Source organism: Orcinus orca, chromosome 1 (assembly GCF_937001465.1).
Source record: "Orcinus orca chromosome 1, mOrcOrc1.1, whole genome shotgun sequence".
Taxonomy (NCBI): Eukaryota; Metazoa; Chordata; class Mammalia; order Artiodactyla; family Delphinidae; genus Orcinus; species Orcinus orca.
The window spans coordinates 155786595-155812746 of record NC_064559.1 but is presented as its reverse complement, the minus strand read 5'-3'; the positions used below and the strand labels follow the sequence as shown (position 1 = coordinate 155812746).

The window sequence follows — 26152 nt, the reverse complement described above, 5'->3', positions numbered from 1 at the left end:
TTTGTATGAGATGTAAGTAGTCTCTAGAGAGAGCAGTCAAGGGAAATGAGATCTGAGAACCAAGAGGAAAAGCAGAAATAAGAGCGCACTTAAATTTGAGACCTGTTTATTGATGGACTACCAAAAAAGTACAATGTGGTGTCTAAGACTTGAGTTACAGCCATCATACTTACTAGCACCCTGGCTTTAAGACATTGAGTATTTTTTGTAGTGTCTAAATTACCTGTAAATAAAAGCACATGTTTATTAAGCATTTCCTATATACTATTTAAAGTCCTTTACATATTTTAACTCATTTAATCCCTATAACCCCAAGGTAGTTGGTACTGTAATTTTCTTGTCTTAAAGATGAGGACACTGAAGTACAGAGAGGTTAAGTAACGTGCCCAGTAAATGGGGAATCACGGCTTAAATCCAGGGAGTCTAGATGATTAAACCATATGGTTATCCAGTACATAAACAGACTCTAAATCATGATGAAAAATAAAAAGAATGATACGAATCTCTGCTCTGCCTGCCTTTCCAGCTGTTATGAAGATTATATACATCCTTTCTTTTAACAAAAATTTACTTACCTTTAGGCACTTTGCAAACAAATGAGACACTTTCTTTGTCTTCAGAGGAGCTAAAAGATTAGTAAGTCAATAGGCAGTTGTAATACCTTCAGAAAAGGGCAATGTCTATGGAAAGGGATGCACTGGACTTTGAGAGATCTGGCCAGGCAAGGCGAGCAGCCTGCTTCGAGGGGTTACAGCTAAGCTAAAGGAGTTAGCCAGGCAGAAAGGTGTGCAGGAGGAAGGGCTATGCGCTCACTAACTCTCTTGCTGTCAAGAACATCTGGGGGGACCACAGCTCAATATGGCTCAGGCAGAGAACATGAGAGGATGATGAAGTGGTGAGAGACGAAGCCAGAGAAGTAAGCAGTTCCCTCATCACAAAGGGCCTATGTGAGGAGTTGGCATTTATGCTGCAGACAAGCAGTGGGGGGCTACGAAAGGCTTTGAAACAGGAAAATACATAATCAGATGAATGTTTTTGAAAGATAACTCTGATTACAGTCTAAAGAACAGTTTGGGGGCTTCCCTGGTGGCGCAGTGGTTGAGAGTCCGCCTGCCGATGCAGGGGACACGGGTTCGTGCCCCGGTCCGGGAAGATCCCACATGCCGCGGAGCGGCTGGGCCCGTGGGCCATGGCTGCCGGGCCTGCGCGTCTGGAGCCTGTGCTCCGCAACGGGAGAGGCCACAGCAGTGAGAGGCCCGCGTACCGGAAAAAAAACAAAAAAAAAAAACAAAAAAAAACAGTTTGGAGGGTGGACAAGCCTAAAGATGTTTCCAAGAGCCAAATGGGAAGCTGCTTCTGTAATCTGCATCTTAAAGGATAGGGATCTACATTAGAACAGATCCAGTGGGCGATTAATAAATATTTGCAAGTTAGGATCAGCAGATGTTGGTGGTTGACTGTGGGATGAGGGAAAAGAAGGTTTCAGGCTTGACCAACAAGATAGGTGCTTGCACCATTCCCCAGGGTCAAGAACATACTCTTACCACATGAAATAAGGGACATGAAAATGCTTTGTAAACTGTAAAGTACAATATAAATATTAGTTCTCTTGATATATATTAGTTCTCTTGATTGTAATGGGGGCAGAAATGACTACCCTAAAGAAGTTCTCACCAGCTAGGAAGATAGACATGAAACCTACTATAATGAAATAATGATACCTACTACTAATATGAATAACTATAACTAATGAAAGTGCCTTTATGTGCCTAGCACTGTTGTAAGAGTTGTACATATATAATAACTTATTTAATTCTCACAACACCCTATTTTACAGGTGAAGAAAGTGAGCCATAGAGAGGTTGCCTAATGTCTCATAGTTAGTAATAGTGCAACTGAGAAACAAACCAACACTGGCTCCAAAAGCTGTGCTCTTAACTACAATAGCATATGTCTCTCTCTAAGGCAGACGAAAATTAGTATTACAAGAAAAGTACGTGTAGTCATGAAACAGAGGAAGTTAATATTAATAAAACCCAGAGCGTAGCAGTAGGAAGCAGCATTTTTGCTTCCTAGAAAAGCATTCATTGTTGAGAGCAGACCTACACTCAATTCTAAGACCCACAGAGTTCTGATCTTCAATTATCCTATAAAATTGTAATGTGCTAGTTTTGTCACTAGATGGTGCTCGTTCCACGGTTCTGAATATCTGGCCTCGTTCCTGAGAGGTATTGTCCGCTCTAGTGGTTTGGACAACTAAGAAGTACATCAGTTTTCATAACCAATCAAGTGTTTTGTTACATTCATGCATTTTATTATTAATGTACCAAATTATGATTTTAAAAATTTAGAAGGGTTTTATAAATAATCTGGCTATACTCAAATAGAAGTTTTTTTCTTTTGTTTCTTCAACTTGCTGTGAGTTATCTATGAATTATCTGATCATTTCTCTAGCAACTACTGTCTGATATACAGCATTAGCTTTTACAGCTCCAATTCTTTAAGGAACCCAGTGCTGGGGATCTGAAAATTCGTCCCTTGCCTCTGAGTGTTCTGCTCTCCTAAACTTCAAAATTTCATGATAATAGTCATTTTGACACCGAGCCCTCTCTTAATGTGTTTTTTTCTTTTAACCTGTGTTTAATCATTAGTTTGTACTAATGATTAGTAGCTTTTTAGTTTTAGTAGCTCCCCACTCATGCAACAATACATCAGCTTTAGGTACTACATATGTATGAGATTTGCTTGTATTATCTAACTTTTGTTGGACATGTAGACTCCAGAAATCCAGGAGCCATAGATGACCTACTTAAGTCTAACACTGTCATTTTATACCTAGCTCACCCTGATGTCTTCTGAACAATGTGAACTTCACAGCAGAAATCTGAACAAATAGAAAGATATTTCATCCATCTCCAAAAAATAGCTTGGGAAGGGGCAGTTCTTGTAATAGCTCGCCACCCTGCATTTATCACAACTACTCCTCTCTTAACAAGAGCCCTGAGGTTCTCCCTTTGACTCTCTCTCTCTATACACCCCACCCCAGGAAGCCACTCCCTGCCATTGCTTTAAGGGGCCCCACTGTTGTAGGTACCTCCTAAATCTCTAGCTCTAACCCCCATATTTCAGTCTTCCCACGTGCTGTTTCCACCAGGATATCAACGAATACCTTAAAACTCAACATGTGAGAAGGTGACACGTCTCCTCCAACTCCTCACTTTTTAACTTCTACTCACGACTTCACTATTTTCCCAGATACCCATTTTTAAAACTGAAAATAGTATTTCTTTATGACCCCTTATCCAATTCAATGCCAAGTCCTTGGCAAGACGTTCAGGGTCTATTCCATTTGTCTTTTCCTGTTTCTTCCTCTGCCTCACCGATGTCTTCTCATCCGAATGACGGCGATATCCCCCTAACCCATCTTCCTGGCTCTGTCCTCTCTTCCATCCATCTCTTGAATCCATAGCATTTTATTGGGTTGGCCCAAAAGTTTGTTCAGATTTTTCCATAATATGTTATGGAAAAACCTGGGACTTCCCTGGTGGCTCAGTTGTTAAGAATCCACCTGCCAATGCAGGGGACACGGGTTCCATCCCCGGTCTGGGAAGATCCCATGTGCCACGGAGCAACTAAGCCCGTGTGCCACAACTGCTGAGCCTGCACTCTAGAGCCTTCGAGCCACAACTACTGAGCCCGCAAGCCACAACTACTGAGGCCGCGAGCCACAACTACTGAAGCCTGTGTGCCTAGAGCCCGTGCTTGACAACAAGAGAAGCCACACAATGAGAAGCCCGCACACTGCAACAAAGAGTAGCCCCTGCTCTCTGCAACTAGAGAAAACGCATGCAGCAGCAAAGACTCAACGCAGCCAAAAAAAAAAAAAAAAAAAAGCAGACAAACTTTTTGGTCAACCCAATACTTTCTAAAGCACTTTTCTGTTTGCCTTTCTCACTAGAAGCCTTCACTGGCTCATTTCTTTTACTGAGTTGAACACCAGCTCCACAACCATTGTCCACAATGTCCATAACGTGGGTGTGGGGGGACCTTTGAGTCTTATCCCCTACAAATGTCTGTCACTGCTCAGCTCTAAACAGCCACCAAGCATCTCCATGTTGAGGACTTTCCCATTTCAATGCCTCGGTTCTTGCATTTTTCTCATTAGTAGCACCTACCATCCGTGCCTTTTAAAGCCTGCCCTTCAAGGTTCATCTCGAATACCACTCATTCAATCAAGCCTTTTCTACTATGTCTAATCTGTAATTATCACATCTCCTTTGCACCCCATTAAGTATCAATTGTTTGTATTTCTCATTCTGTATTTATAATATCTACTGCAGTGTTTTGGACATTTTTCTGTCTCCTCTGTTTTAATTTGTGGGGATCATGAATTCTGTATAATTCAATCAACTATGCAGGGTCGTCATAAAACAGGAAACATAATGTTTAAAAGCATAGATTTTTGGAATCAGTCTTAGTTCTTTCATTTATTAGCTGTGTGCTAGTTAAGCAGTTGCTTACCTGCTCTGAGCGTTGATATTATCTATAAAATGGGAATAAAAGTCATTGCCCCAGTTCTTGTTACAAGAATTAAATGAGATTTCATGCAGGGGCTGACAGATGGTAATCACTCAAAGAATGCTTACTCTTGTCAGTGTTCTTTTTATAGTCACTTAGTCACTGTACACATCAGATGCACAGGAAGTTTAATGAAATTGAAGGAGGACTTCTAGCTAAAGACCAAGGTAGAAAGGAAAATATTGTATTAAATAATACCCCAAAGTAAAAGCCCATGCCAGAGAAGAGGCCCCCAAGGATGTAGGTGTTATCCAACAGGCCTCTAGGCCTCACCTAATGCCTGGTACCGGGCAGGTGTTTAATAACCATTGGTTGCAGTCCCGTCGTTAGCGAATAAGGTGCCATATACGTGTGGTGATCGTGAAGACAGAGAAGATGATCAGACAGTGAAGGAAACTCACTGTCCACCACCTTCTGTGCGACTGTTAGGATTTACACTGCGATAGCGAATTGGCCTGATTGTGCGTCTGCAGCTCAGGCCAGCCTGTCTTCTAACGGTTTTAACGGAGACCTTGCTGAATGCGGATTTAAGAAGAGGTAGCAACGCATGTGTCAGAGAGAGAGTGCACTTCTGAAAACACACTTTTGACTATTCCTGAGTACAGATTTATGTAACACTAGGTTCAGCTGAATCAGATCTTTGGGACAAAGTGAGAGACAATGATACAATAGTAAGTTCAGTCCCTACACTACACTCCCTTAAAAGCTTTTCCTTCGGTACTTTAAGAAAAAAGTTGTCTTAAAAACAAAAAGTAATGGGATTCCCAGACAGAAATCTGTGTTTAAATGGCATGAAGGCTGTGGTTCAAATCAACAAAAGCGAGGAAATCCAAAGTTAACCTTTATCCAGACTGTTACGCCATTTTTTCCAACTCTACGTGTGCCTGTGAGCAGCCCGCCTTTTGAAGTTCCTGGCTCTGGCCACCAAAATCCACAAATTGCTCTGAATTACAGTACTCTGGGTCTGCTATTTAATGGGAAAATACCCTGAAGATATATGCTTACTTGCAAGTGTTTTTATGTATAGCCACTGTACATCCAGGAGCCATGAACCTGGTGGGTTTTTTTCTTTCAAGTTCCTGAAATCCCCATCTGCACCTAAATCAGTCCTGCCTTATATCCAGGTGGAAGAATTTGTATAACATTTGTATTGCTAACACTGATGAAGTTTCATATTACAGCTTATATGACACAGTTATAATTCAAATGCATTTACAAAATGTTTCTTTTCTCTCTTTTCACCAGACATGGCGATGACTTGATTGTAACGCCTTTTGCCCAGGTATGTATCATGCTGGCCTGCCTCCTTCTCGCTCCGTCTCTGGGTGTAGTTTCTAAGTATAGCCTCTAAACCTGCCCATTCCTCTCCTTTTGTTCCGAACCATTCCTAACAGTGGAAACATTTTACTTCTAGGTCCTTGCCAGCTTGCGAAGTGTGAGAAACAACTTCACCGTACTGACCAACCTCCACGGAACACCCAACAAGTAAGCATGCACTTTTTGTGGAGTTATAAATCCTTTCCATAAAGGCGAAACCCTGAACAGCACTAAAAAAACCCACAACCCAACACTCATGCATGGCATTTGCCCTCCTAGCTAGGTTAGGATACATGATAAAATTTAAAGCAGGATGGATCACCATAGTATTTTAGAACTGGTAAGATGTTAGAAATTAGTCCAGATCTTATTGTCTTTGTGCCTTTAACACTTAGTAGACAGGAGTTCAACAGATGAAAACATGAGATGGGTTTTTTTTTTTTTTTTTTTGGGGGGGGGTTTTTTTTTGTACCTTTGTATTTACTACTTGAAAGTGTGAAGATTCATCAGTAAAGACCGTAAATTCTATTAAAATTCTTTTGGAATAAACTATTAACGAGTTCAGAGAATTCAAACTTAAAATGCCTATTTTTTGATAATATATAAACAGGTTCATGTAATTTGATGATAAGAGTGGGATTATCTTCTCTTCTGCCCTCAACGAGCTACATAAGCTTGGCCATTTCAACTAACAGGGCTGAACATTGGTGTCCTCATCTGTTAAATGAGAGGTTTGAACTTAATAACACTGCAGTAATTTTCTCCTCCGAAATCATTTCAATCTGTGGGTCCAAGTGCTATGCAGTTCACTATCCAGCAATTTAAAACTCATCACAGGGATCAGAAGGTCATAGAATCAATGATCCTGGGATGGTAGGGCCAGAGGAGAACTTTGAGAAATGACTCAGCCTCTTTGTTTTACAGAAGGAGAAAGCAGGCCCTCAGAAGTCCAGCAAGTTGCTAACAACCACACCATAGGCTAAAGATGCCCCAGGGCCAAATCCTAAATCTCCTGAATTTTCTCAGCTAGTGTTCACTATAGGACACCCTGTCTCTCCAGTCTTTGTGAAATTATTCATTGACCCTCTACTTTGCTTTTATCCAAATTTTTATTGCGTGGAGTTGTTAAAAGCGAGAGTGAACCCTGCTTTGAATGCTAACTTTTCCGTTCACTGTTCTATCCCTTTTCCCGGAGCTTCCTGTGAGAGAGTCCAGCATAGCCCCGTGGAGTTTTCCCATCGTTGGTCTCTCCTCCTCTAAACTGTTCTCCAAACTGCCACCAGAGTCCTCTTTCTCGCTTGCTGTTTGGCCATGTCACTCCCCAGCTTGAGGCACTTCAGTGGTTCACTCTGATCATTACGATAAAGTTTAAATGCATGTGCTTGGCCCCAAGGCACCGCATGATCCAGCCCAAGGTACTTTGATTGATAGTTGATTGGGTTTATATCAGATGCAGTATACAGGAAAGCTAGAGGCTTGCCCAGCCTCGTTTGCAGTGGTGCTCCCTGTTTATTGTTAAATAATTCACTCAACAAGTATTTATTTAGTGTACCATTCATCCACACGTATATGTGTGTACTTAACAAATATGTATTGGGCACCACCTTGTACCAGGCACTGGTGATGTAATAGTGACCAAAACAGACAATTCTCTGCCGTTTCAGGGTTTACATTCTGATGGGAAGTGCCAGGGACTACAGAGGTGTACAATCAGACCCGGTCTCTGGCCACATGGAATCCCATTCTAACAGTTGTGGCCTGGTTGTTCCCTGCATGTTCTACTCCATCCTAATTATGGACTTACTGTTCTCGTTTCCTAGTGTCTCTCTCCACCTGCCAGTGATTGCCTCACTGAATCCTGCTTGTCTTTTTTAACACTCATTTGTGTTATCTTCACCAGGATGCTTCCCCTGACCCCGCCAAGCCTGGTTGAGCGCCCCCCAGTGGCCCCAGAGCGCTCTGCAAATCATGTATGGATCTCTGCCACGACCACTAGACTGTGTGTCCCCATAAGGACACTTGAAATTTACATTTACTTTTCCTTGACTTTCTAAGAATTAGCAGAATGCCTGACACATAGTGTGTGCTCCATAAGTATTCATCAAGCATATAAATCTCTGAATTACTCATTGTTAGAGAAAGACCACCAAATGTTTCGAAAATTATTTTTTCGGAAGTGATCCTTTCCATTTTTCCATCTTTTTTTCTTTACAGGATGTGGCCTCTGGGGCCTTATTTATTGGTTTCATAACTCAATTCTACCAACTGAACATTATGTGACTTGGGCAAGTTATTTCACCTCTCCAGAGCTCAGTTCCCCAATCTATAAGATAGGGTTGTTCTGAGGATGAAATGAGTTACTATTTGTAAAGCATTTATAACAGCATCTAGCACATAGTAGTAGGTGCTCAATAAATGTGAGTTATTATGAGTGATAGTTACACTTCTCTTGCTGAATCCAGAAACAGTGTAATACTTTGGAGTTTTCACATCCATTATCACAGTTATCATCACCGTAAATGATGTTTATGACCCACATGTTGCCACCACACTATGAACAAGGAAACAAAGCTCAGGGAGATTAAATGACTAGTGCAAAACAGCTCACTTCTGACGGGATGAGTAGAGCCAGTGTTGAAACATAGTATCCTGGTTCTTTTGCAGTGTTCTTTTGTAGGAAAACTCGGGTTTTTTCCTTCCTCTGTAGGGAAAAACCCAGTTCCTCCCTCCCGGGTTTGTCTTCCCAGGGAGTCTTCTTTACTAGTCACACAAAACACTTCACTTCTGACACATCTGGTCACCAAATACGTGGAGGTTTTCCCCTCACAACAGCAAGAAAATGTCCGACACCAGCTGGGTGTCCCACAGTTTAACTCAATCCTGATGCTGTCTGACATAGCATCAGATCCCACAGGTTAAGGGCTCAGTCCCACGAGATTGCCCACCGCCTCCCTCCCCACTCCAGACACCAGTTGTAAGCTCAAGTTATCATCTTTGCTTGTGACCCACCAGCTATAAGATTCCAACGACACCCCCCTTAATTAATTTCATTAATTTGTTCGAGCAGCCCACAGAACCCAAGGAAACATGTACTCATGTTTACCAGTTCATTAAAGGATATGATAAAGGATACAGGTGAACAGCCAGATGAAGAGGGCAGAGTCTGAGAGGGTCCTGAGTGCAGGAGTTTCTTCCCCTTGGACTTGGGGTGTATCACCCTCCTGGTGTGGATGTGTTTACCCACCTAGAAGCTCTCTGAACCCTGTATTATTAGGATTTGCTGGGGGCTTCTTCACAGAGGCATGAGCAATTATTAACTCCATTCCTAGCCCCTCTCCTAGGATGACGGGTAGGACTGAAAATTCTAAGCTTCTAATCATGGCTTGTTGCTTCTGGGGACCAGCCCCCATCCAGGAGAAATCCAGGACCCCACCCAGAGTCACCTCATTAGAACAAAAGATGCTACTAGTGCACTTATTACTTAGGAAACTACAGGGAATTTTAGGAGTTCTGTGTCAGGAAGCAAGGGTAGAGAACAATATATGTCTGTTCTACTATCTCACATCTTTCCATTTACTATACCTATTCAGTCTTCTGGGTTATGGGACGAAATCTCTGAAGGCTTTGGAACAGAGTCATTTAGGAAGAACTCATGGACTAGCTGAAGGTCAGAGAGCCTGAGGCAGAGACATGAGCTAGGAGAGCGTTTCAGGAATTAAAATATGAAGAGTAAAACCCTGGACCAAGATGATGGAGGTAGGAATCGAGGAGGAAGAGATGAATAAGGATACATTCCCAAGGCTCCTTTAACATAGCAGGGCTCAAGGCCACTACACTGCACAGCTCCAGGGAGAAGGGGCGCCAGTGGCGATGTGTCAGGGCGTTTTCAGTTACTGGTTTGTTGGCATGGGCTCGGAGGTCCTTCCTCTGTTAAAGCATTGGGGAATTAAGCCTAACCCTGCTTATTGTAGGCTATCAGCTGAAGCTACCTTCCCGAGATCAGATTTTTCCATAGCCTTGGGGGTTTTGAACCACATAAACCTCCATCGTTGCCGTATACAGAGTGCCCTAAGACCATAGCTGCCATATAGAGAGCTCACCCAGAGCCAATTCTCACACTCTGGCTGAGGACCACCCTCCAAATCATGGCTGTTTGTGTCACCTCTGGTCCAAACCACACTCAGCAAACATAATAGACCAGCAGTAGAATAGTTGCATCTAACGATCATTCCCAAATCCATACCCATATTTGTAGAGTTGATCCTCCTACTGAGTTCAAGTACTTCCTTAAAACCAACACGTCCACCACTAGAGCTTCACCAAAGGGAGTTGAGCTTGCCTTGGTCTAGTTCGGGCTGAGAAGTGAACGATGGAGCCAGGGGCAGGTTGGAAAACTGAGGGTCCATTTAATGCACTTTATTCTATTCCTAGATAGTCAATACCCTCAAACAAATAAAAACAACTGAAGACAAGAATATCTGTCAGGAATGGATCCACCATGCTAAGAGCATTCCCCCTCCCACCCCAACCCAGATATTCACTTATCTCAACAACTGAAACTATAAGGTTCATGGAACTCAGACGTTGTTTTCTGGGATATTTGACTTGGGTTCCAAAGTTCTACTCCTTGCCTTGAATGTAACATTTAAGCAATAATTATGTCCTTGGGATGGTTTTCATGAGACATTTGGATAATGTGTTGTTTTTATATGAAAAGGAACTCCCACATAGAACTATAATTCTCATAAGGCAAGATTTCCTTTATCTTTTGGCTCTTTGCTCAGCAAAAGCAGTTCATTGTCTGTCTGAGCTTTACCATCCAAAGGGTGAAAATCTCAGAGTTCCTATTGAGGTGATTTCCTTGCACTTCCTTGAAATGTTCTATTGAGGGATGCTTGATTGGGCTTGTATTTCTTGGCTTCAGATTAAAACCTATATATCCTTTGTCCCAGGAATTTTGAAACTGTAGCTTTCATTTAGAGTTGTTAATTCAGATAAGCATTCCCTAAAGCATTTACTGACTTTAAACAGATTGATGGAGAAATCACATGTAAATAAGAGTACCTACATTCATCAGACTGATAACCAGGGAATTGAGCTGGGAGCAAAGAGCTGTCCCCATCATCCAACTCTGTCGCTAACATCACACACATCACCGGTGGCTACCGGGAGATCACGTAACATCACTGTATTCACATTCTTCCGAGGTATAATTAAATGAACATGTATGAAATCTTTGAGAAAGAATTAATAACCACTCGATTTTTTTTTTCAGTCTTTCATTGCCTTGTGTTCTTTGGCATGGGATTTAAATTAGCTGAGAATAATAAAAATCTTGAGCATTCAGAGCTGGACAGAACCTAGCCAAATTTCCTCAGAGTAAGGGAGGAAATATATGTAAAACCTCTCACACAGGAGCTGGCACTCTGTAAATTAGCAGAAAATGTTAGTTGCTGCCTGTTCTCCCCAGGTGAGGAAGAAACTGAGAAGTTCAGTGAGTTGCCCAGGGCTATATGGTTAGAAGGTGCCAGAACCAGGATTAGAATTCCTGTCTTCTTATTCATAGTCCAGCTCTTTTTCCACTGTGTTATTCAGGGCTGGAAAGTATTAACTGCTGTGGCCATATTATCCTCCCTATTAATATCACCATCTTTACAACCCAGGCGTAGAACTTATGATTCTTCTGTAAGTTAGGGACCTTAGGACTCGTAATGGGCAACCAGTGCCATTTTCTTCCGGCACTCATCACAGTTTTCTAATTGGTACTCTCATGCCCCACAAGCAATAATGCAGCCTCCGGATGTCATTCATTCATTTCAAATGTATCAAGCTTCTTCTTTGCACCAGCTCTTGAGAAAAAGTGATGAACCTTTATAAACGTACTCCTTGCCTTTCCAAAACTTACACACACAGATGCTCACCCGAATTAACAACTCTAAATAAAAGTTATATTTTCAAAATAACTCCTGGGACAGAGGAGTTTATGTAAATTGTGTAATTTTTTAGAAGCCATTGGGAGGATCAGGTGCTATGTGTCGCTGTGCCGTTAAGAAAGCAGAGATTTCCAATATTGAGGGTCTCTTGGTTCTATACCTCTTTTCACAGAAGTCTTCTTTGGAACTCAGGAAGATAGTTAAAATAAAAGTATTTAAAAAATATATTATCAGTCTAATCAACAGCTATTGACTACCTATATCGTACCAAATACTTTGCCAATTACAAGGTTACAAAGATGAATGAGATTCAATCTTTGTTTAAATTTTTCACAGCCTAGTTGAGACAGACAAGAGAACGGGAATTGTAATGCAGTAAGAGCAGCGCTAGGGTGGGGCATAGGAAAGTATAGGTAGCCCAGTGACTAGTCACAGGAGGGAAGGATCCTCTGAGGTGAGGCCGAGTGCAGTCCTAGAACATGTGAAGGAGTTTGCCGCTTAAAGAGGAGAAAAGTGGTCAGATGAGCAAAATATGTGCAAGGGGTCCAGCAACACAAACATATTCTGAGTCTGAGGAACAGTGAGGAGTATGTAAAACCAAGACTATAGAGGAAAAGGAAACCAGATAAAACATTCATATGGTGTTTGGCTTCTCAAATCATTTTCACATCAATGGTTCATTCAATCGACAGTTTACCAATATGTGTGGAGTTCCTACTTCACGCGAGGCAAGTTGGGAGGTCCTGCAGAGGGCACATGAAAGGGGTCAGAACTGGAGCCCACCATCAATGGGTCATTGATGAGGGGAGGGGATAGTCCATGGCCATATGAGTTGTAACATGAGGGAATAACCCTGAAGGTACAGATGAAGCACGCTGCGCGATTAGAGGAGGAATCATTTTTTAGCTTCCTTTTCGGGAAGGAAGAAATTTTCCTCTTTCTTTCTAGGTTCTTCTGGCTGGTCTAAGAATTAAGTGGACATGAGACAGATTAGTAGGGGAAAGACAAACAGAAGTTTAATAGCATGTATACATGGGAGAGGCCCAGGAAAACTAAGTAACTGGACAAAGTGGCTGAAACCCTCACCTTATACACCATTTTCAGCTAAAGACCAAAGAGGATATTGTGGGGTAGGGGTTTGGGACTTGAAAAGGAAGGAAGGCAATTGACGTGGAAGTGGAAAAGCAAATGTTTGGTAAATAAATGTTTGCTGGACCATGTGGAGACAGACAATGGCACACAGAATGGAATTTTAGCAAACAGACTTCGCTGGGTTCCTCCCTGTCTACCATACCTAGTTCATACTATACTTATCTGTGGTCAGAGCTCCCTTCCTCTATTTACATTCTTTTAGGCTGTTAAAGGTCAAAGTTTCTTCCTCGGTCTTTCGGGCCTTTTCAGCTTGAAATAATCCGTATGCCAAGAGCATTTTGGGTAGCAAGTTCTCCTCCCTACAACAACATTCTTTGGAGAAGATGGCATTTGACCTTTGAAGGTATGATTCTGATAATGGGGTTTTTTTTCCCCACACATCCAAGCAATTCTCTGACACCACCTGGGTGTCCTATAATTCAATTCAGTTCTGACATTAATAACTTGGAGATAGCATCAGATCCCGCCGGCTAAGTGCTCAATCCTACAAGACTGCCCCTCCCCCGCACACCCCTCTCCCACTACACACACTGGGGACACCAGTGGGAAGCCCAGGCTCTTGCCGGGGCTTCTGACCCACTGGCTAGAGGTTGGAGCTTTCCACAAGCCCTTCCTTGGGTTCAATGAACTTGCTAGAGGGGCTCACAGAACCCAGAGAAACATTTTACTTGCTAGATCACTGGTTCACTATAAAAGGATATGACTCAGGAACAACCAGATGGAAGAGATGCAGAGAACAAAGAGGGTGCCGGGGGAGGGAGCGCAGAGCTTTCCCGCTCTCCAAGTGCATCCCTCTCTCTGAATCTCCACGTGTTCACCAACCCAGTCTTTTTGAGTTTTTACGAAGGCTTTGTTACAAAGGCATGATTGATGAAATCATTGGCCATTGGTGACTGAACGCCATCTCCAGGCTCTCTCCCCTCCCCGGAGGTTCAGGGTGGGCCTAAGGCTCAAACTCTCTAGTCACAAGGTTGCGACCCCTGGCAACCCCCTCCTTAGGTTACGTAGTTGCTGGTCCAAAAGTCACCTCATTAACATAGCAAAAGACACCTTGACTGCTTTCCTCACTTAGGAAGCTCCATGGATTTTAGGAGCTCTGTGCCAAAAATGGAGCCAAAGGCCAAATATATATGGATATTTCTTACCATAACTGGCAACGTTATAGAATGGAGGTGATACTGAAATGTGCAGATTTGTGAGAGGAAAGCTTCCTTCACAGAAGCACGGCCTGAGCAGCGTCAGGAAAGGAAGAGCACATGTTCAAGAAAAAGGAAGTGATCAAGTGTGGCCTTGGCAAAGTATGACTTAGTTCTTTCTCTCATTCCTTCATTCATTCTTCCATGCAATAAGTATTTACTGAGTGGTTGACATATACAAGCATATGTTGAGGCCAAAGAGCAGACTTTGAATGCCAGGCTAAGGAGTTTGGAATTTAATCTCTTAATTATTTCTGAAAAACAGCCCTCAGCATTAGTGCAGGTGTTATCAGCAGATGGGATAGTACAAAGAAAATGCACTTTGGATGCAGAAAGACTGAGCTTTGAATCCTGACCTTGCTCTTATGAGCCATGTGTGCTTCAGCATATTTCTTAACTTCTCTGAGCTTCAGTTTCCTTATCCTTAAAGTGAGATGATGATACTCTCAATGGAAGCTAAGAAGTACCCAGCACAGTGCCTAGCAGCACAGTGCCTAGCAGCACAGTGCCTAGCAGAGAAAAGCATGCATTGGATGGCAACTTCCCTTTGCTTGTCACCGCAGGAGAGCAGAATGTGTGATCCCAAAATATGCCACTTTGGCACGTGGATTATTTCGAGCTGAAGGCAATCAAGACCCAGCAGATTCAAGATAAACTTTTACCTCTCCTTCAACTACCTCAAATAATTGTAGTTGGGGGCCTGGCTGAAAGAGCGACAGAGCTAATATCAGAGATAACTTTTATCTGAATGACCCAGCTGTGTGGCAGAGCAAACGTCTAATTACAAATCATCTGCGCTTCTCATTGTCTGGTGAACGACCCTCCGAAACCTTGAAGCCCTAGGCTCCTGTTCCATTCCTTAGCTCAGGATGACAGATAAGTCCCAACTTACCTGTTGCGACTTGCCCTTGGGTCTTATATTCTTATGGGGCTCCCTTAAGTATGTAGTTAAATTTGTTTGTCACCTGTTCATCTGTCTTATGTCAATTTAATTAATAGGCCAGCCAAAAGAACTTAGAAGGGTAGAGAAAATTTCCTCCCCTACATCATACATAAAAATTTCATGCCACAGAGAGTTTAAAAGTACCTTGCCTAGAATCACCCAGCTAGTAAATGAGCGATAAATATGAACTCTGTCCATCAGACCCTGCAACAATAAGATATGTTTACCTTGAAGCTATATTACACCTAAGGGACCAAAAATGGATTTGGAATACTTTAAATCTAGGAAAGTAATTTTGTGGCCACACCAGTAGGGAAACCCTTCCTTTTCAACCCCTTTGCAGGCCATTTAGAACTTGGCTTCCTTCCCAACCTTGCCTGTGCATCAGAATTCACAGAGCAATAGTAAAGTTACAGATTCTCATGCCTTGTCCCAGATACCCTGAAATAGACCCTCCAGGGATGGAGAAGGGAATCATATTCTCAATAGCTCCCCAAGTGATCAAATGGCGTCCATGTTTGAGACCCATTGGCCTGGAGTGTCACTCTCTTGCTCACTGGTAATATCCTGCTTGCTCTTTAGTGGGGCAGACAGCCCTCTATACCAATGGCTCTGGAATGTGGCCCCCAGGTCCACGTGGCATTAGTTAGAAATGCAAACTCTCAAGCCCACCCCAGGCAGACTGAATCAGAAACCCTGGAAGTAAGGTTCAGCAGTGTGTCTTAATAAACCCTGCAGGTGATTCTCTGCACCCTAAATTTTGAGGGCCACTGCTCTATCCTGTTTCTGGGAGGCTCTCTAGCAATGCACCCTGAATCCTGGAGAGTCTGGCAAAGCATGAGAAGGATGGCAAGAGCAGCAAAGAAAATCAGGGTTTTGGAGGGAGGGGGTAAAAAAGATAAGGAAGAAAGAAAAACAAGAAAGAAAAGGAGAAGGAACCCTAATATTTGTGGAGCACGAGTTTGTTTGCTTGTTTCATTTGACTTGCTTTGTGATGTAGAGTAATGCTCAGTTTGACCATGAAAAGCCTTTTCCGTAAGTTAGACCACTTAGATTGCTGTTCCTAATGGCTGTGTGACCTTTGGCGAGTGATTCCATCTCTCTGGGTCTCAGATTTCTGAGGTGGAAAAATGGGAGGCCTGGACTGATGAATCTCCAAGGGCTCCTCTGGCTGTAACTTTCTATAGCACCACCCAAAGGAGCTGGGATTCATGCTTGTGTTTGGTGTCATTTCTGAGCAAGGGTATCATCTTTGGAGGGCCTCCTGGGGCAGGGAAACCTAAAGCAGAAGGACTGGTTAGGGACCTGGAGTAAATGACTTCCTTCCTGGAGTGCTGCAGCATCCGGGAGGCTATGCATAGGGAAATTCCAGGCCATCTGGATGTGAGAATTGCAGTCACCCACGAGTTACAGGAGCCCGCCTTGCAGAGATAGCATTATGTCACTAGGTAGCTCATTCTGACCTGGAAAACTTCTCAGTGATCATGGGGGTGGAGGGAGGGGTATTCATACAGAAACTCAGACCTTCCTTTCTCTCCCTCTCCACAGGAGGTCTCCAGCTGCCAGTCAGCCATCTGTCTCCAGAGTCAACCTGCCAGGTAAGCCGTGTCATGAGGCTTATCTCCATGTTTCCAAACAACAAATGTGTCTCTTTTCCAGAACCTTTTGTAGAATAATAGCATCTGTTTGCACATCATGGCCCTCCAAATAGGTAGGCCTCTTGGTGACTTTTTTCAAAGGCAGGCTGGAGCTTTACTTCACTCCATGTGAAACCAAATGAAAAGCAGTATGAAATAATTTTCCCATCCTGTGCATGCCTCGGCTTTCAGAATGTGATGGATGTGTGGTCATGCTGCTTCCCAGAACAAGAGCAGGAGTGCAACTATGACCTCAGCTTGCCGGCCCCAGTGAACTCCAGGAGAGCTAACCTCAGACGTCCCAGGTGCTCCCACATTGGCCTGAGGGCCCCATGGTGAATGTTAGTGGTTTTCCTCTTAGTGTCAACTATACATCCCAATTGAATCTACGTCCTTTCCAGGTGTGAAACCAAAGGCTCTTTCCAGGTCACAAATCATTTCTTTTGGAGGTCATCCAACTTTGTTCCTCAAAGGTGTTTTTTGTAAGAGAAACCTAACCTCTCATTTTTTTTAGTACTGTGCATACGCTTTTCATGTGGAGTTGAGAGCTGTGGAGAGGAAGGGCCACCTTGAAGGAACATCTTGGAGACGTGTTGGACATAAAATTCTTCTTGCCATAAGATGCAACCAGTTAGATGGCATTTTTGAAAGTGAAAAATGCAGTTTTTCCTCTTTAATCTGTCCCACTAGTATGGCAGTGGATTTGAGTAGAGCCACAGGACAAACAGTAAGATGAGCTCATGCTGAGATCATCTAACACCTAATGTTGCCTCATAGGTTTCTGTTTCCCTTTGCTTTATTCTTATGATCTTCCATGCTCGGATGTTGTGTTTTCTTGCTGATATGATGGCCATACATATAACAGAAATAATACAAAAGTCCAACTTTTAAAAGAAGAGAACAAAGGCAGTATGTTCCATTGGCTCACTGGCGTTTGAAGTATTAATGGTACATGCTTTAAAACATATGTTTGTGAGAAAATATTGAGAACAAGAATAAAAGTAAAAGGAAGATATTAAGCAAAGTCAAGTTTACCTCTAGAGCCCCATGATATGAAATAGAAGAAAATGGTACTCTATCCATGGACTTTAAAAATGTGGTGTGCTGATGTACTATGTCCTTTAGAAGTTTTATAAAATAAAATGAGATAACTAGAGTGTTTGAACATGTAACTGGTGTTACATGCTAGAGATCAAAGGGGGTGGTTTCGAAACTCCTGTCATTTCATCATCTTGGCCCACTTGTGAGACACCATCACTACCATTTCTATTAGCCAAATTTACTAAGATGGTTTTGACAACAAATCGAATATTTAAGCTATGTTTTCTTTTTCATGTAATAAATACTGACAAACAGCAGGAGAATATGTGATATTTATGGTTCTATAAATTAGCTCATTAGCCAAAGATGCTGTTGGAAAGATCATGTTGTGATTATTGGCACAGTAACTACAGCTTGGCAAGTACAGAGTCTTTTGCTAAATTCTTTTAAAACAATGGAGCAAAGAAATGACAATACCACTTAGGCAATTTGTTTTTGTCTGTCTTTGTGGCAAACTACAAAAATTCTGACTTTTCATTGAGCAGAGAATGTAGCGATACCAATTATTACATAATTATAGGTTTCAAAACCTTCTTAATGCTTAACCACAGTCAAAAAAGGAAGGAGGACACACACATCCTGTGTTTTGTTTTTATTATCAGCTTAAATAAGTCAGGCAGATTTTTCCTGTTATTTTAATATTTATCAGCATATGACAAAGAGGTGTGTTTAAATAGAAACTTTAAAGGGGAATGAAAAATAAGTGGCTCACAGCACACACAAAAAATGAAAGCTGCAGTGCTGCTTTAAAAAATGATATAGCGTGATAATGAGATCAGGTTTTCATTTATTAGCACTGATGCTGAACTCATGTATTTCAATTGAAATCTAACATAAAAGATACAAGAAACCACAATAATTTAAACAGATTTAACAACAACCCAGTTTGTTGGGAAAGCCTGGCTGACTTAGGTTACTATATTCTTGTATAAAAATCAAGTTTAAGAGAGAGAGAGAGAAAAGCCAGAGGAAAGATATTTTTTCTTTTTAAAATGCATCTAAATGAAGGAAATGCAATTCATTTTAAAAGTTAGTTGTCAAAAACCATGGTTAAATTGGTACATTTGCTCTTACAAATTGATCATTAACTGAAAAAATTCGTAGGGGAAGTCAAAGCAAATCTCTCAGTCTGCAGTACCTTTCTCCTCACGGTTTAACCAAGCTTATTGTTTTTAGCTCTCATGCTACAATACAGATTTCCCTCTTCTGCAAAGGCATCCAGATTTTTTTTTAAAAATGAATGTAACTACTCCCTTTTTTGTGCTATGGAGAGAATTCCATTCTAGGATATACTCCAATTTGTGCTTTATATGTTTCCTCCATTGGAGCTCCTTGAAGCCTGGGACTGTCTATACCTTATTCCTCTCTTTATCATTTAAGATACTTTTGCACAGTTATTTTCACATAGTAGGAAGATAGGTAAATGTTGAATTGAGCAGGAGAACTGCATAAAGTTTAAGGACTCTATCTTAAGGAAAATGCTCATAAATTAAATTTTAATAATGAGTCAATATTTTACCTCCATGGCTATGAAAAGCCATGCATGTTTTTCCTGTTAAAAATCAGTTATTGCATTGAAATTGAAAGAAGTTCAAGACACATTCTATACCTGCACTATCTAAATCTCTATATTAGTATGGTCACATAGATTTTGAACAAAAAAAGTTAAATCGAAAAAGTTAGCATGTTATACTTTAAATAGGAAAGCCAGAGTAAAGTAATAGAGGATTTAAAACCCAGAAAATATAGCAATGTGGAAGTCATATGCTCCCACATTAAGGAGGAAATGTAGTAAATCCTCCTGGGGGTGTTGAAAATGTCAATGCTGTGGAGTTTAATGAGCATCTCGATTTTTATCACATTTTGCCTTTTCCCAAGCATGAATTCCAGGCCTTCTCTACATGATATGTAAGGATTGGAACAGAAGGGAAAAAAAAAAGAATTGAAAAAAGAACACTCCAAACAAGGCAGGAACTTGATAATGTATCGAGGAACTTGGGTTCTGTCATCTATACACATTCAAACTGGAAAATTGAAGTAATTCTCAGGATTTCAGGCCCCCAAATTATTTTCAACAGAAAAAAAAAGATAATTGAGGAAAATCACTGGGGGTGTGTGTGTGTGTGTGTACATGATTGAGTGTGTGCATATGTATGTTGTATGTGTAGTGTGTGTGTGTGTGTGTGTGTGTGTGTGTGTGTATAGGGTAATTGTCCCACTTTTCCCACCCAAACCATCCCTTGCTTTTGCATGCATTTCAGTAGTGATCATGGGTATGTCATGAAAGTAAGAATTTACTGAAAAGATAAATTATCAAGTGTTCACTGCCTTTACGAAATGATCGTTTGCTTTGCAAAGGATTAGAGAAGTATTCCTTTTAATGACCAGCACTTCTGATTACTATAAATGTGACTTGATTTTTAATAATATGTATCATATATGGAACATTTTAGCAGCCAAATCAATGTGGAAGGTGGAATATTCTACACTAAATTTCTTCTTCCAAAGTTTACTAATAAACGTATTGAGCAAGAACATCACCCATGTAACAGACAAGATGTTTTGAAGAACAACCCCCAAGGCCATGGGTCATCGGAAATGACAGCAAACCATGTCACAAAGATGACTAGAGCATTGCCTTGAGGACTTCAGGCTAGACTGCTGCAGACCCGAAGTGTCTCCCAGCCTGGGTATGCACAGCCTCAGCTCATGATGGTTTTCAACACCAGTCAATTAGCTGTATTTCAGGAAAAGCCTGTGTATGGAGAAATAGGATGAGACAATACAGGGCTTTCCAGTAAGTCTGAAATAGCTGGGCCTAAGTGAGAAACAGACTTAATTAATATTTTTTAGTGCTCATGGGAATCCATTTCTTCTAATATGTGTCCTCTAGGTCATTCTGGGGAGGAAATGGCTTTTTACCGGTTGATAAAACAGAAGAGACTTTCTCCTAAGAAGCCTGTTTCTCAGTATGAGTTCCTCCCATGTCTTTGCTTGATTATGAATATTCCCCTGGAGGTTCATATGTGTGTGTCAGACGCAGGGTCTATTTGAGGAGTAGACAAGAGGCTCAGTGAGTTACCTTGGATCTTAAGAAATTCGGAAAGTCATGACCTTGATTCAGTTTTCATTCTTTGCCAGAGCAGCCAGAGCCTAGGCTGAGAGATGGGCTGTGTGTGCACCAGTAAAGGGCTCTCTGAGAATGACAGCAATGGCCTGAGAGCTGATCTGAGTCAGATGACTGGAAATGAAGCCCAGCTCAAGCAGAACGTTTTCTCGCTCTCCACATTAAGCAAGAACTGTCAAGCAGGGTTACAACACTTACAGCAAATACTAATAAAATCAATCTTGTTACCAAAGGCTATGGCCACTCATGAAAAAGGAGAAATTGGAGGGAATTACAAACTAAAAGGAAGGAAGGAAGGAGAAAGAAAAGAAAGAAAGAAAAGAAAGAAAGAAAGATAAAAAAGAAAGAAAGAAAGAAAAAGAAAAGAAAGGGAGAGAGAGAGAGGGAGGAAAGGAAAAAAAGAAAAAAACAAAAATATCAGATATTCTTTTTCTTTGTTCTGAATGCTGTGTGGCCTGAATTATTGGGATAATTGCCTTAATTATTCACCTTGAGTATTTAGGCAGTCGTCATACAGGACGATAGGGCAGATGCACTAGAAAAGTCCTAGTCATTCGGAGAATAATTTCACAAATGGTTGTCTTATAAGAATTGCTTTTGTCTAAATTAGCCCTCCTGTTGGAAGTTTACCTCAGAGCATCAACATTAAGCTGTTTATATGGATTTGCAATTATTCCATATGCTTCTAAAATTAGGTAAGTGTAAGTTGCAAAAAAAAAACATTGACAAGTCAACTAAAGTGTGAATAGTTAAAATGTTACCCTTGAGCAAATGTCACCAAAAATAATACCCTGCTCATTAACTGCTATTCCACTATTTGGAAATTAATTTCTAAATTTAGTGTGAATGTTTCTTAGTATTAAATGGAACTGATGAGACCCTTAACATCTCAACTCTCACTTGCTGCCTAAAGACTGGAGTTCATTCCGCCTAGATTCCACTTCACGTTTTTTGTACTGCTGAGAAACACCATCCACCCACCCCCCTGAAAGTTGGAATCATGCATGTTAGTAAGTATTTCAGTTATGCTATTGACGTCAATGGAGTCATTAAATAGATTGCTGGCCCTCCCAGAAGCAAATCACTGCCAGGGACCTAGATACAGACACGTTTTTTACAAAGACAACCATCAGGTTTTGCTATAGCAGTGAGCCAGAGAAAGGGAAAAGTTTATACTGTAGCAGACCTATCTCCAAACACAGTTTCTTTCTTTTTTTTGCCTCTTAGTTCCGGCCTTTCTTTCTCTTTGGTTACAGTAAGCTCAGACAAAGCTTAGATATTGTTGCCTGAGGGCTTTGTGTGCAAAAGCATCTCCTGTCATTGAGACCCTGAAGGGAGACACCCCACTTTTAAAAATGTGTCTCACCTTTAGCTCTGCACAGCCCATCCTGATGTTTATTTGGTGACATAAATTGTCTAGGCAAATCACTATTGTCTACCCGTAAGACCGTGCTTGATAGTTCCCTGAATACAGTTTCCTGCACATGCACATGCACGCACACGCACACACACACACACACACAATTTTGCCCTGTCTGTTGCTTCTATGTGTCTTCTAGCCGCAGCCTGTCATCTGTGACTCAACCTCTATGCAGCCAGCCGGCACTGTGCTGTGGCAGCACCGGGGCTCTAAAGCAAAGGTGGAGGACGAGGCTGGGAAAAAAAGCTTCCCTTGTCTCAGCTGCTTCATCCGCAGAGCCCCGCAGGAGGCTGCCCACGTGCCTGTGTCCTCCCAAACCCCAGCTGCTGCCAGCCTCAAGCCTGGTCATGCAGCTCCCAGGCGTGTCAGAGAGAGCCCTTCAGGAAACATCTGTCTGTTTCTGGGTGTTCTTGACAGCTCTGTTTACCTGGACGGCCCCAGGAGTCAGAGCCAAATCCTCCCCTCACACCTGGAGTCTCCTACCTCCCTCTCCCAGGCTCAGAGTCAGGGAACCATCTTGAGCAGACAGCTTTCTTCATATCCGGTTGTCAGAATCTACCATGTTGGCTCAGCACTCATCTCCCTTCTCCACCCTGTCCCTTTCCTCCCGGCACTCCTTATCAGTAAGTGTGTACTTACTTATCAGTAAGTATATACAGGAATGCTAGACATCCAGCCACCTTTAGTAACCCCTTTGGGTTCATCTGGAGGCCCAGACCCATCCCTCCCTCCACCTCTCCTTCTTTTCCCATATTCCTGGCTTTGAGTGGCTGTTCACTATCTTTTATCTTGCTCTTCGCCTCCCGCAGACAATCCTTGTAGTCATTTCCTCTAATCGTACACCCTCCTTTTCCTCCCCATCTCCTCTCCTTCAGTTTAGCGCTTCATCTTCCCTTCCTAAGCCATTGTGGTGGCCCTCCAACTTGGTTTATTGTGCTCAGTCTTTCCCCACTTCAATCCACCTTCTATTCTGGTACTAGAATTATTCTTCTAAAACCCAATTATGTTGTTTTCTGAGTTGGTTAACCTTTACTTTTGGGATAAGATCCTTACTTCTTACCAGGTATGCAAAGTCTTTCAGAATTTGTTTCTAATTCCTTCTTTGTCCTCACCTCCCCCTTTAACCCCTGGCCCCGTGCACAGCTAATGGCTGAGATGCACTGAACTTACTGTCCCTCAAATACACCAGGCTCTTCCTTGCCTTCCTGCCTTTGTACATGCTGTTCCTTCTGCCTAGGCTGCCCTTCCCCGAAAATATCATTCACATATTCAGCTCAGGGATTTTCTTACGTTGTCACGGTGAATGAGTTCTTTATACCATCTGATTATTGGACTCTAGAGTCTGGATTAAACTAAATATAGAGTCTCAATCCAGTGCCTGATATATAGTATATGCTCAGTAAATACTACTTCCTTTACCCATTCCCATCTGGAAAGTGCATTTCTTATCCTTCAGATCTCAACATATATGCCATCTTCCACAACTCATCCAAAACCACTCTCAATTATTATCTCAAAATCTCAATTATTGCGCTTGTTGTATTATGCTGTAATCTTTATTTTAATTTTCACCTCTTCTAAACTGAGAGGGTCCCAGATAAAGTATGAATCCTCTTTTTATATATCCGTAATTTATAGCATAAGATCTGGAACATATTAGATGCTCAATAAATGCTTATGGAATAATCAGACAAAAGGGTGAATGCTTGTTCCTGAATCAAAAAGGATTGGAAAGGAGCTGAGGCTCATAGTTGGCTTCCTTCGGCCCAGCCTAAATATCTTCTAGCTCTCAGGCATGTGCCCAGTACCAGCATCCCTGGATAATCTTGACTGCAGGTGACTTTCCTTCACTCCAAGTGAACTCTTTATTATCCATCACTTCAGCAAGAAGCGACAGTGTTAAAAGAAATGGAAAAAAATGAGAACGGCTATATGTGACTAGTTTCTTGCACTATACTATGCTCTCCGTGTCTAGCACAGAGCCTGGCACAAAGTAGGTACTCAGCATATTGAATGGAATTGGCTTGGGATCATGGGTCGGCCCTTTAGACAAGTTACTTCTCTGAGACTCAGTTTTCTTATCTGGAAAATGGGTATTTTAATATGCTACTCTTAAAATTGCAGGAAAGGCTAAATGAGAAAAGCTACGTATAGGGATTAACAGTGAAGACTCTGGAGCCACACTGCCTCTCTCAAATCCTCGCTCCACCACTGTGTGATCTTGGGACAGTGTCCCAGTTGCCTCCTCTATAAAACTGTGATGGAAATCGTACATATCTCCTATGTTGGTTATAAGAATTAAATACATAAACACATGTAAAACACTTAGAATAGCTCCCGGCCCTTAGAAAGTGTCAATATTGGTATCGATATTATTAGTGTTGTACAACACACTTCCCACAGCACCCAGCACAAAGCACATGGGCAGTGTGTGACAGGTGAGAGCTCAGGCCTGCTGGCATCAGTAGGGAACCAAAACAAGCCTTGTAGAGATCTTTCTAGAAGGTTCTGATCACATTCTCTTTCATAGTAATACAATCTAGAAGGCAGTCTTTTTTTGAAAGATTCTTTCCCCCTGAAACCATGAAAATCTGATTTTATGGAAGTAGATTTAGAGCTGAAGATAGGCGTCTCCAGGACATACAGTGGGAAGCTAAGGGAGCTGGGGGCAGAATGCGGCTGTTACCAAATGTAACAGAACACGACACAAGTGTGACTTTTTCTCTTAAAAACAGAGTGTGAAGAAGAAAGTCCAATTAGCATGCTGATAAGCTGGATCTTAGTCAAGTGAGAGTTTTCTTTTGTATAAACCTGAGAGGACTTCACTTTATAGGATAGAATAATTGCACTTTATAGGATAGAATAATATAGGATAGAATAATTTATAGGATAGAATATAGGATAGAATAATAGAATAATAGAATAATAGGATAGAATATAGGATAGAATATCTATAGGATAGAATAATTGCTGCAATTATTGTGTATATATATACAACACAACCCATTATGGTTGTATGTAAAAACCATGTTCAGGGTTGGGCACACACCTACATGGGCACAGGTGCTTCAACCCACAGAGCTCAGCAGAGAACAGCAGCATAAGCCAGTGCAGAGCTTCTTTTTGGAGAGAAGACAGAACCTACTAGCAGAGTCAGCATCTGAGAGGGCTTTGAGTCCTATTGGAAAACTTTTATGCCTCTCTCAATACCCCCGTGTCCACCTACTCCCTTCTCTCCTCTTTATTGGGAGGGAGGGAAATGAGAAGGAGCTCGGGTTGGCCTAGAAAAGGATGAATGTGGACACTGGGAGCTGAAGGAGGAAGGAAGAGGACCATCTAAATTCCCCTTTCTCCCTCCTGCATCTGCAAAACCACTTGATCCCAGGCGGGCAGGGTGAATTCATCTTGCTTGCTTCTCATCTGGCCAGCACTTCATGAAGTTGCCTCCAGAGCTGTTCTCGGAAACCAGGAGCATTTCAGGGAACAGCCTTTTCACCAGAGAGAAGAGAAACAAAGCAGGGACTGTCCCCTAGAAATAGAGAACAGGCAGCAGAACTCACTGGATCTTTGTCTTGGTTTATTGTCTTGACTTACTCCCAGCTAGAGCTATTGACATGGACCAAAAGTGACCCCTCGGAGGTTTGTGTACTTTTCCCACCCCCTCTTTGTCTGTGTCCTCGGAGCGAGCTTGGACCATGGCGATTATCCAGCTCATTTGATCCGTGGAGGCAGCCAGGTCAGATAATGC

The 26152-nt window shown here is 41.9% G+C and overlaps 1 protein-coding gene across 3 annotated transcripts in view; it reads left to right on the top strand.

Annotated features, from left to right (window-relative positions):
• The window catches only part of PDE4B (phosphodiesterase 4B), a 600461-nt gene that overhangs the window by 474732 nt on the left and 99577 nt on the right, over positions 1-26152 (top strand). For all 3 annotated transcript variants that reach the window (XM_033407540.2, XM_049698244.1, XM_004280773.4), the window contains 3 exons: positions 5824-5860; positions 5993-6063; positions 16668-16717. In XM_033407540.2, the coding sequence (XP_033263431.1) occupies positions 5824-5860; positions 5993-6063; positions 16668-16717 (158 nt within the window). The remainder of the gene's footprint in view (positions 1-5823; positions 5861-5992; positions 6064-16667; positions 16718-26152) is intronic.